This window comes from Sander lucioperca, chromosome 20 (genome assembly GCF_008315115.2).
Source record: "Sander lucioperca isolate FBNREF2018 chromosome 20, SLUC_FBN_1.2, whole genome shotgun sequence".
Classification (NCBI taxonomy): Eukaryota; Metazoa; Chordata; class Actinopteri; order Perciformes; family Percidae; genus Sander; species Sander lucioperca.
In genome coordinates this window covers 12,380,024-12,391,769 of record NC_050192.1, presented here as the reverse complement: position 1 = coordinate 12,391,769, position 11,746 = coordinate 12,380,024, and the positions used below count along the sequence as shown (strand labels likewise).

Sequence of the window (11,746 nt, the reverse complement as noted above, 5' to 3'; positions counted from 1 at the left end):
GGAACCAGGCAAGGCTGAGGGCTTTATAACAGCCCTGCTACTACTTCTTCTCCAACTTCTGTCTCACTGTTTCTCTATCTCCTGTAACAGAGAGGTTGTTCCTTCTCTCTCTCTCTCTCTCTCTCTCTCTCTCTCTCTCTCTCTCTCTCTCTCTTTCTCTTTCTCCCCCCCTCCCTCCATCCCTCCCTCCCTCCCTCCTTCGGCCCCTGACCTTCCAGTTTGTGATCTCCTTCAGCGGGGACTTTTAGAGCCTATGCTACTGGTTGTCATCACACATTCTGTAGTACTGTAGCTCTCCTTTTTTTTCCTTTTCTCTGTAAAAATAAGAAAGTTTAGTTGAGTCTTCTCAGCTTGCTAGTGATGTCATATTCGCACATATTCTCCCTTGTTCACCCTCATTTTCCCTCTCTTCCCTTGTTTTTAAGTCGATCCATGTCTCTGCGTCTATCTGTCAGACAGGGTTTGATGCTTTCCTGCAGACCTGCTTACTCTCCCTTTTTTCTTCCATCTTCCTCTGTCACTCATTTTCCTCCATCTCTTTGGGTTTTCTCTCTTCTTTTGCCTCACTGTAGCTGTTAAGCTGGCTAAGAGTTGAGGTGTTTCTGCTGTCGTGCTCACTTTTATCCTTATATGTCTCTCTCTTGGGTTAGTACGATTTAGATGGGTGTGACTGACATTGAATATATCTGAACTTAGTGGCAAAGCAAATCAATTCTTCATCTACTTTCCTGTGGCAATATAACAGTCTCCCTCTTATTTCACTCTTTAAGTTTGTCTCTGTCTGCCAGTCCATTTCATTTAAATTCACTCATTGCATGACATCTTTCATTCGGTAGTAGATAGTTACAATATTGAAGCTAAGGGTGAGCTTCCCTTGCAAATCTAGAGGAAAGTTATGGGTTTCTTGTAATAGTCGGTTGTTGATCCCCAAAGGGAAAGCCTCCGACTCGGCAGGGAAGCTACAGAGCAGTGCTTTGGGTGGCAGGGAAACAGGTTCTTGCTCGGAGACACTTCAGCAGAGCTTATGCCTGTGTCGCCACCGTGCCTTGCTGTTGCAGGGAGAACACCTGGGAGTTGAACTAAGTCTAGGAAAACATATGCTCGCACTTCCAAACACACACATGCACACTCCCCATCAACTAGAAATATTAGCCATTCTCACCACACTCCAGCCTAATCTGAGCACCTAACCTTCCCCAAATAAGAAATCAAGCTCAGAGATTTTAATGCTTTAATGTTTCCTTAAATCAGAGGGAGTAAAACAATTCATTGGTTAACATGCATGAGCCCCCAGGCTTTTCCAGCACTTTCTCTGTAATTTAGGAACTTGTCAGCTTGCTTTAGGTTATGCAAAATGAATGCAAATGAGGTGAAGAAGAAATTAGCATCACAAGAATTTACTACAAGAATTGACTTTGTCCTCACAGAACAGAAATTTTGAGGTACAATGGTGACAATATTATCAGCCGTTAAGAACAGATATGTGTTTTGGTAAAGCGCAGCTCTCGCCAAAATGCAACCTAGGATCTTTTTGTGAATGTACCTGAGTCAAACTTTCGTTTAAAGCATATTTAGGACGGAATCGCCACTTTTAAGATTTACCGTATTCTCGTTTTTTCGGTCAAATGGCCTTTTGAATGGGAGTCCTAGGGGCACTTTTATGCTAGCCTCAAAATAGCTATTTTTAAAACACTCGAAGAAGGCTCGACACAACATGAAACTTTGCTCAAAGTATCACCAGGGGCTCTACACCTTAACAAAAGCATTGAGAACATTGTTTGTGTACACAGAGTTTACTAAAAAGAAAGGTTTTGAGCAACTCATGTTAGCAGTTGTTGTTTACGCTATCCGCCATTTTCCCAGTCAAAAATAGGTGATCTCCAAATGTGAATGAATGGACTCCATAGGAGGAAATGTCATTCCTATATGAGGCTCCTTTTTCAACTACAAGGTCAGTATTGTTTTTCACTAACGACAAAACAACAAATTATCCGTGCATTTATATGGAACTAAGCTTTAGGAGCTTTCCATCTTTACTCTCCTCCCTCGACTATTTTTGACTGGCTCGATAGACCAGAAGAATGACAGCTACAGTGAGTTGTTCAAAACCTTTCTTTTTAGTAAACTCTGTGTACACAAACAATGTTCTCAATGCTGAGTTCATGTGTAGAGCCCCTGGTGTTACTTCGAGCAAAGTTTCATGTTGTGTCGAGCCTTCTTAGTGTTTTAAAAATAGCTATTTTGAGGTAGCATAAAAGTGCCCCTAGGACTCGCATTCAAAAGGTCATTTGACCGAAAAACGAGAATACGGTAAATCTTAAAAGTGGCGTTTCCGTCCTAAATATGCTTTTAAACGAAAGTTGGACTCGGGTACATTCACAAAAAGACCCTAGGTTGCATTTTGGCGAGAGTTAAGCTTTAAAGGTATAATGAAGACTGTAAGGTATTAAAAAGGTACAGTAAATCAAAATGAATTTTTTAAAAGTATAATTATTAGTTTGGTTGGCTTTTGGGAGAAAAGGTCGACAAGGTAAACCTTTCAACAATAAAAACCTATGTGAATAAAAGTTGACAAATACATCCATGAAGCACAGTTGAACGAAGCAGTGATGAACGAGAAATACTACATTGGACACAGAGGAACATTATTTATTTTACGCCTGCCAAATTCCCATTTAGTGATATGTAAATAACATCTAACAAAGTGGACATGGAGATACACTAAGTGCTATGTTAGACAATGTGTTACTTTAGTGTGGTTGTGTTTAAGAAAGAAAATTTCAGTTTATGGCAGAAGCATTTTTCTGCAGTGCAGCATCTTGCTTTGAATGACTGAACATGATAGGTATCACTACAGGATGAGGTGGAGGTGTGTTTCCAGGGCAACAGGTAAATCATTTATTTTTCAAGGTCATGGCAACTAAACATGTTATGTCACTCCTCCCACACCGATGACAGTAGTGCAGCCAGAGTACATTAGCCCATTCACAGGTGTAATGATTGTGGGTTTTTTCTCCATCACTTTTCTCGTCTTTAACTCGCCCAGCAGACAAACCATTTAGCTGGGATTACTGTACATCTTCTTAAAGTAAAAGAATAATGCTTATTTTGTGTTAGTTAATTTGAGATGCATTTTTAGTGACTCAGTAAAATTCCCCATGCCCCTTTTGGATCGCTATAGAGGACAACAAGAGCCCTTTCCTAAAAATGTAAAAAAAATAAAAAATAAAAAAAATAAAAACACAAATAAAAACCAAACTCAAATGGTAATTCATAGGCCAGTAAGTCTGTCCATGCATCTCTTAAACTAAAACATTAATCAGAACTGATGAGGGGTTGTCAGCTACCTGTTTACCCAACATATTGGCTAGATGCTGCCAGCTCCTGCCATGCCTAGTGTATGTGTGTTTGCAGTAATTGCTGCTGCTTTTAAGTGGCCTGTCTTTATTCACCTTACTCAGAAATTGTGAACAAATGGTGCAAACACCATGAGATTGAATAGTCATTTTCTACGCTCCTATTATGGTGCACAACGATATGCCAAAATACCTCATTGTAGGGTGAGGGAAAAGACTTGATTTGACTGTATCCATGAGTTTCGTAATTTTGTGTGTGTGTGTGTGTGTGTGTGTGTGTGTGTGTGTGTGAGACAATTAAAGTGGGAGGGGTAATGGATAATGGAAACAGAAATTGACCTCATTCATAACTAGTGGTACAGTAACAATGAGAGATTGAGACCTCTACCTGTGTCTCTCTATCGATTCAGTCTTCCTCCATTCATCTTTCTTACTCTCTCTCAATAAACCTCATAGTCATTCTTGCTTATTCTCTCTTTTACCCATTATATGTATCTCTCATCACTTATGATGACAATGAGAGAGCCTTTACTTCTGTCTGAGTTTTTCTCTTCTTTTTTCTTTCTTTCTTTCCTCATCTTGCTGTGATTAGTTTTCTTTCTGTCCTATCTTTTCTCTACCCACCCTACTCTTCCTCCCTATCCCTTTTGTCGCCCTTTCAATTCAGCTTTTGTTTTTAAACACTTAACACTTCACATTTTTCTTTGATGTTTTCTGTGCTTTCTCTTTTCCTCTCCTCTCACTCTGCTTTGTCAGTCTCTGTTTTCTTTCGCTTTGTCGATTTGCATTTTTTTTTAAAAATTTTATCTCTCGCTTTACTTCAAACAGGGAAGTGTATTTATATTTCCTCAGCATCATCCCGCCATATCAATGACTTATAGTACACAGGTGGAATTTCCCTAATGCAGTGCTTTTTCCACATGCTCAATGTAATTGGATTTCTTTTATGCTATGCCAGATTCAGCAATCTGATTTGATTGTATTGCTACATAAAAGACAGAATGTGAGTAAGACAAAGAGGGGGAAGGATAAAAGGTTTGTGTTCGTGAGAAAACTATGCTTTACAGGACACATAAACTTATCCATGCATGTGCTTAATTCAATCACACCACTCTACAATACCCAACCACACACAAGCAGGTACAATACAACACAGCCTAGAGAAAAGACTAAAAGTGACAGTTCTTTTGCTATCTCAGCTCCTTTACCCACAGCCTGAGGAAATATTACGTATTACGTATTAAATTATTAAGTATTGACCCCTTCGCTATTTGCACACTTTATTGTGTTGTAGATTAAATTTTAAATGGATTAAATTGCAATTTTGCCCATCAATCTACCCTTAATAACCAATAATGACAAAGTGAAAACATGTTTTACACATTTTTATGAATTTATTAAAAATCAAAAACTGAAAGCTCTCACTGTGCAAAAAGTGAAATGGTCTGAATACTTTCTGAAACCATTGTATATTTTCCTCATGTATGTAATTTGTGCATTGAGGCCTTTCTGTAAAGGCATAGTGTTATTTATATAAAGTAAACCGTATATCATATATTAATAGGATAATGAACAATGCATTTCAGTTTTGTCAAACATGGTTTGGACTCGCCGGTGCGTCTTTCGTCCTCAGAGGGTCAACTGTCTTTGTTCCATTTGAGCGCACATCAAAATGTAACTGGATCATATTAAACGACTAAGTTGACCCCCTCTCCAACATCTACTGTTTTTGTTCCAGGAAGTGCCGGTACACCAGTGGTTTTCAATGAGAATGGAGACGCTCCGGGAAGATACGATATCTTCCAGTACCAGAGAACCAACAGGTCTACTGCAGAGTACAAAGTCATTGGCTCCTGGACCAATAAGCTACACCTCAAAGTGAGATTTTACACACACACACACACACACACACACACACACACACACACACACACACACACACACTCTATTGCTCATGCATTTCTAGCTCGCTGCATATTGAAGGTTTTCTAGCAGCTAACCTCTGTGTAATGAAGAAACTATACCTTTACAGTAATACAAAATGTATTTTAATGTGAATGGTTTATTGAAGCTTCTGAGGCATTATAGACCGAATGCCTTAGCAGAATGAAAGTTCAACATCACCATAAGCAGCTGCAATGAATTCAAAATCCCCTGTCACTTGTCTGGATTGGTTTGAGTTATTGCTTTTGTTCAGACGCAAAAGTTTGCTGGAATCCAGCATTTTTTTACAAGAAAGTGTGGATCATTCTTTCTTTTCAAAATGCTGCGTGTTGTGAAGGGACATACTCACACTGAAACACACACACAGAAATATATACAATCCATGAATGCTGGCACCAAAATTAGAGCATACACCTGAGCATTATATACACCTACACAAAAACACATGATTCAACACATGCATGCATGCATGCACACAAACATCTTGAGCAATGTGCTTAGTGTTATAAATCCACCCAGGACTTCATTAGAAAGGCCAGATGACAGATGAGAAGACTAATAGACACAAAGTGCTTTCTGCCTGATGGACGGCCTGGCTGACTGAGAGAGAGAGTGAGTCAGCAGCAACACATAGGACAACACATAGTTAAGACACACATGATTGGGCACTTTGACAGTTGACAAATTAACAGATGTATTTGATTTGTTTAGCAATCCAGTTGGGTTTGAAGGCACAGTGGCAGATGTCGAGATGGCAGCAGGTGAAAGTTTTTATGATAAACAAACAGTTTGAATGCTTTTCAGCATAAAGAGTGGACAGCTCTGTGCAACAGACAAAGTACAAATCAAGCCAGTGAGTTTCATGGTTAATGTTTGGTTGGACATACAGTACTTGGACCAAGATAAGTTGGTGTTTATAAATAAAGCAGAATTTTGTTACAGCTATTATTGTGTTCAATGTTGTTTGGGTGGTGCATAATTTATGGTTATTGTTGCAAAATAGGGTGTGTGTGTGTGTGTGTGTGTGTGTGTGTGTGTGTATGTGTGTGTGTGTAAAACTTCTCCGTTAAGGCTATGAATAAAGAATGAGTGAAAATACTGAAAAAACAGAATAAAAAAGTTTTAAACAATTTACACACACTCTCACAAAAAGCAGTAACACTCCATTTTACTAAGGACCCTCTGCTATCAGAATAACCTCAGGGACTGGGTATAATGACAAACACTCGCACACATAACAACAACTTAAAATGCACACATACCAGACATAGGGAAAGTTTAAGGGATTCACTATAACGCCAGCATGACACAAGCACAAACAAACAAAATGAACACATGGAAGAATGTGCACACACGCACACATAACGACAATTTAAAACACACAGATACACACAAACACAGAAGGAAATACAGATGGCCTATTTGTGCCAGATCTGATTATGGTCTGATTGCGGGCTTCCAGACTAGCTGGTGTTAGTTTTGTGCCCAGCAGCGCTCAGGAAAACGATCAGAGGATCTGCTTGTGCTAATTGCTCTACAAGTTGCCCTTAAGACACGCTTTCTGCAGGTACAGAGAACACAGAGTGTTAAAGGACTTTTTAACACAAAGTAATGTCAGCATCAGCAGATGGCTGCCAATCTTTATGTCACATAATATCCCACAAGAAGATGGGAAGTTTTGTTTTGCCACATGAACACAAATAATTTCATGAAAACAAATGGAATCTACATTTGCCATATGGAACAGATCTCATACCTTTGTTTAACTCTCCTCTCAGTAAAAAAGAAGAGACTGTTAATATTTTGTTGAACCTTTTGTCTGCGTCTGCAAAGTTGGCCATCTGGCTAACATGCATGAACTGGGCTCAGGGTGGTGGTAGTGTAGAGCCAGATCGACGGGTGGAACATTCCTATTACCGGATAATGGACAATTTGCTGGACTTCAGTCGTTTGTGGGCAATAGGGGGGTGTTATGCTCTGTGGGGGAGGGTGGTGAGTTGGTAGTTCAGTTTTGATTAAGAAAGTACATTTTTGTTATTTTGAAAGGTTTTGTTGTGTTTTTTCCTTTTTCTTAAAGTTTTTCTTTTCTTGAATTGTTTTTGATTTTGTGATTGTGTTTCTTCTTTAAAATGGTCCAATAAAGAGACTTTGAAAACCTAAATCCTCTCCTCTCCTCTCCTCTCCTAGCTCGAGGCCATGCGTTGGAAGACAGGTGACCCATCTCTCCCACCCTCTGTATGCAGCATCCCATGCCGTGCGGGCGAAAGGAAGAAAGTGGTCAAAGGTGTGCCGTGTTGCTGGCACTGTGAGCGCTGTGAGGGATACCACTATCAGGTAGGTCTCTGGTGGAATACAGGCCGCCACTGTACTTGCTGTTGGCTCAGTTGGAAGTACACCATTCACCATTGTCCCACATCTGTCTGCCTGATGTTGTTTCTGACTGTATTTATTGACGAAGCTTTTGCAGAAACTACAAAATGAAAAAAAGGCTTCCCTTAAAAGCAAGATGTACCACTGAAGTGTAGTTTGTAGCTCAATTGGTAAATTAAATCATGCTGAAAGTACCATGGCACTAGTCTGGGCTACCATGGCACAGGATTTGAGCCACTGTGTTGACACACACATCATGAACGTGTGGTCTCATAGCACACTACAGTAAGGCTCGGTATATCATTTCAAATGGTATCAAAGTGTATGGGTCACCATTTACTTGTATTCTAGTTACCAGTTTTGTTATACTTTTGTTTTTTAATCCAAAGCTTTTTCTGGACACTTTCCACCAAACTGTATACTGTCTGAATAATTGCGTTACGCAGTTCACAGATTGCGGGCGGCAAAATCCACCTAAAATACAATTCACTTTTGTCCCTCAATGATGGAGAATTTAGTGAATATTTACAAAACATGTACTGTGATACTGTACATTCTGGTGATGCATTCTGGCAGTCGATCACACACAAAGTGGTTTTTGCATCAATGCGCTCCACTTTCTGTCCATCTTGTTTGTGTAAAGTCAGAGATTTCCCTGATTTGTTAATTACCTTGATTGTTGTGATTTAAAAGCCGGGAAAGCCTCCAGAAGCTCTTAGCCTAACACGATAACTTGGGTAAACTTGATATGTCAATTAAAATATAGATTTTGACCAGATGTCTAACCTTAGATGAGCCTTCTACACCTGCTTAACAATTAAAGCCACAATCAGTCCCATTTGGTGGAAGGCTTTAAAGATTGAATCTAATACTAGATTTGTTTGAAATAACAGCACTTTGCCATGATGAACATATTAGTCTTGCATGCATCTGCTTTCTGACAGCTGTTTTCTGGCTTACTCTTACTCTACAGTAGAGTTCTGTCCCCCTGGCTCAGTTTTTTTTGTTTCAACTCATTTCGGGCAATCAAAAAAAGCCACTTAGGTGGCCCATTTTGGATTTATATATGCAGAAGAACCCCACAGATGCTATTATAGCAAATGGAAGTGCATAATATGAGGTGAGGGAAAAGGGTCTGATCACACATTATAAAGATACACCCCCCCCATGTTAATTATATCACGGTTGGGGACAATTTGGCAGCCCATAATCCTTCATATTAAGTTAGAAAAAGCCATGAGCGAGCAAGAATATGTGCAAATAATTCCCTCGTTTAGGAAGCAATAAAGAAAAAAGAAAATATCAGCCACAACAGCAATGCTTGTACGAACGAGCGATCAATACTAATTTAGCAGATTCATGCACTTGCTGTAAAATCAATAATCTGTTGACACATTTATGGTAGATTTGGGATTTTAGTAGAATGGGAAAAAATCATAGCAGCATGACAAAAAACAAGGAAGTGCACTGTAGAGCAAGTGTACAAAAATGTGTAGAATGTGTGCTTTTCCCCCTCATTAACGAGTCAGTTTACAGAGGTAGATGACACACAATAGCTCAGCCCCAACTTCTTGGTAAACTAATCAGCTGTTGAGATGTTTTTGCATGAAAGCCTTGGGGATTTACAGTGTATTTGCCTTAAATGTGAAAGCTATATACATATTTGCCATATTTATGTGAAGATTTTGGGAAGCATTGGGGATTTGCGGTTTATATACATACGTATCTGTGGAAGCTGTATACAGATTTACCACATACACAAATATTTGATGTACAATATCAAAACTGTCTCTCCCCAGGCATCAGAGTTCACTTGTGAGCTGTGTCCTTATGAGATGCGACCTGATGTCAACCGCACTGGCTGTGTTCCCATCCCGATCATCAAGCTGGAGTGGCACTCCCCCTGGGCCATCGTCCCTGTCTTCATCTCCATGCTGGGGATCATCGCCACCTCTTTCGTCATCGTCACTTTTGTCCGGCACAATGACACGCCCATCGTGCGAGCGTCGGGACGGGAGATGAGCTACGTGCTGCTAACGGGGATCTTCCTCTGTTACGCCATCACGTTCCTGATGATCGCGACGCCCGATGTGGGAGTGTGTTCATTCAGGAGGATTTTCTTGGGCTTGGGGATGTGTTTTAGCTATGCCGCGCTGCTCACCAAGACCAACAGGATACACCGCATCTTTGAACAAGGGAAGAAGTCTGTAACAGCACCCAGGTGAACACTCCACCTCTCTTTCATTATACACACTCTCTGTTTGCCCTCTGGGTGTTCAGTACACGCATATTTGGACGGGTGTAGTAGCACTGAAGGGCGCCGTAAGTGTGTTTTTCTGTGCACTCCGGTGTGCCTATTCACATGAAGACCTAACCTCCACTTCTTCCTTACTAAGCTGCTTGCAGTCATTATTCATCATTTACTTCTCATCCATTATTTATGAGAGTCATGAACTCACACTCACCTATTGTACTGTTTGCACTCGGTGTGAGTGACTCTGGGAGAGAGCATCAACTAAGTGGCTAAAATGTTAATGCAATATTTAATAGTGCTCAGGTTCCTGTCCCTGCTACGCTGTCTTTCCTTCGGCACCGTCCATCTGTGAGAGTCAGTGGTATTGTACTGCTCATTACTCATTTATTATGGTAATTAGGATTTTCCAAATTCCATGTAAGACTGAACAAACTATTTAGTTGTATTTTAGATGTGTGAGTTCCTGTTATGTGTAAAGGAAAACAATCAATTAAAGGTAAATACATTGAAAAAAACAACAAGAAAGGGCACCATGAGGAAGGATTTTGAGGTTCTTTTGACGTTCCAGTATGTGTTGTGCCTCTAGGTAGACAGGCACTAAGCATCCTTTGAGCCTGGGAGCTTGAAGGAGCAGGTTGTTTACTACACTTCACGTCAGATGTGAGTAAAAATATAGCTTTTGTTTTGGGGTATTATTTGCCCCCTTTGTCTCTCTGGCGTCCTAGATGATCATCACATTATCCCCTATCTGGTGCAATGTGTTGGGCTTCTCCTCACTGCCCATGTTTTTTCCATTATTTCCCAAAATCTCAACATTACCTTTTCCCTGATCTCCCTTCGAATCTTAGTGTGAGTTTTGAGGGCGTGTGTATGGCTGCATGTATATGAATATAATATATTGCTGCTGTTGTTGCTGCTGTTGTAGAAAACTTATATCAGCCTTATAGATGTTATGAAAAACAGCCTTGTTTCATGTTGATGGTCAAGGAATTTAAATGTATTTGTACAAGATGTTATTGGCCATAGACTTCAAAAAGAATTACATAAAGGTACATTTTTAAAGCCCACATATTGTTGTCACTACAAACTTTCTAGCATGGGTTGCCCCACTCGTTATTAAACTCTGGCAGCGTTGTTCCCTTGCTGCACCGCCTCCTCATATCAGTAATCCTCTCCTTCCCAGGTTCATCTCTCCTGCCTCCCAGCTCGTCATCACCTTCTCACTCATCTCAGTTCAGCTGCTGGGCGTCTTCGTCTGGTTTGCGGTGGACCCACCACACACGGTTGTGGACTACGGCGAGCAGCGGACCCAGGATCCCATGTCGGCGCGCGGCGTCCTCAAGTGTGACATCTCGGACCTGTCCCTCATCTGCTCCCTGGGTTACTCCATCCTGCTGATGGTGACGTGCACAGTTTACGCCATCAAGACACGAGGCGTGCCCGAAACCTTCAACGAGGCCAAGCCCATCGGATTTACCATGTACACCACCTGCATCATCTGGCTGGCGTTCATACCCATCTTCTTTGGAACGTCACAGTCCGCAGAGAGGGTAAGTGTGTATGTTTTATTGTTTTTTCCTTCAGTCCTACTATATACATACAACCCTACTATCTGCATACTGTAACTGGTGTTTTTTTTAACATTTTCTTTATGAACTACAGTCTACAGAGAGTGTGAGTATATTGCAGATGATTGTACTTCATTCCCATCATTTTTAGTCTGCAAAGAGGATGAAACCATGGTGTGTGTGTCTGCTAGTCGGTGCGTTTATCTGTTGGATTACCCTGTATATGACCTGTTCGGGATTTAAAGCAATTTTCT

The 11,746-nt window shown here is 40.5% G+C and overlaps 1 protein-coding gene across 7 annotated transcripts in view; it reads left to right on the top strand.

Moving 5' to 3' along the window:
- The window catches only part of grm8a (glutamate receptor, metabotropic 8a), a 419,149-nt gene that overhangs the window by 215,732 nt on the left and 191,671 nt on the right, over positions 1-11,746 (top strand). For 5 of the 7 annotated variants that reach the window (XM_031284748.2, XM_035995865.1, XM_031284749.2 and 2 more), the window contains 5 exons: positions 5,095-5,234; positions 7,488-7,634; positions 9,470-9,891; positions 11,108-11,474; positions 11,587-11,598. In XM_031284748.2, the coding sequence (XP_031140608.1) occupies positions 5,095-5,234; positions 7,488-7,634; positions 9,470-9,891; positions 11,108-11,474; positions 11,587-11,598 (1,088 nt within the window). The remainder of the gene's footprint in view (positions 1-5,094; positions 5,235-7,487; positions 7,635-9,469; positions 9,892-11,107; positions 11,475-11,586; positions 11,599-11,746) is intronic. The other 2 variants (XM_035995866.1, XM_035995867.1) reach the window with 1 other exon arrangement.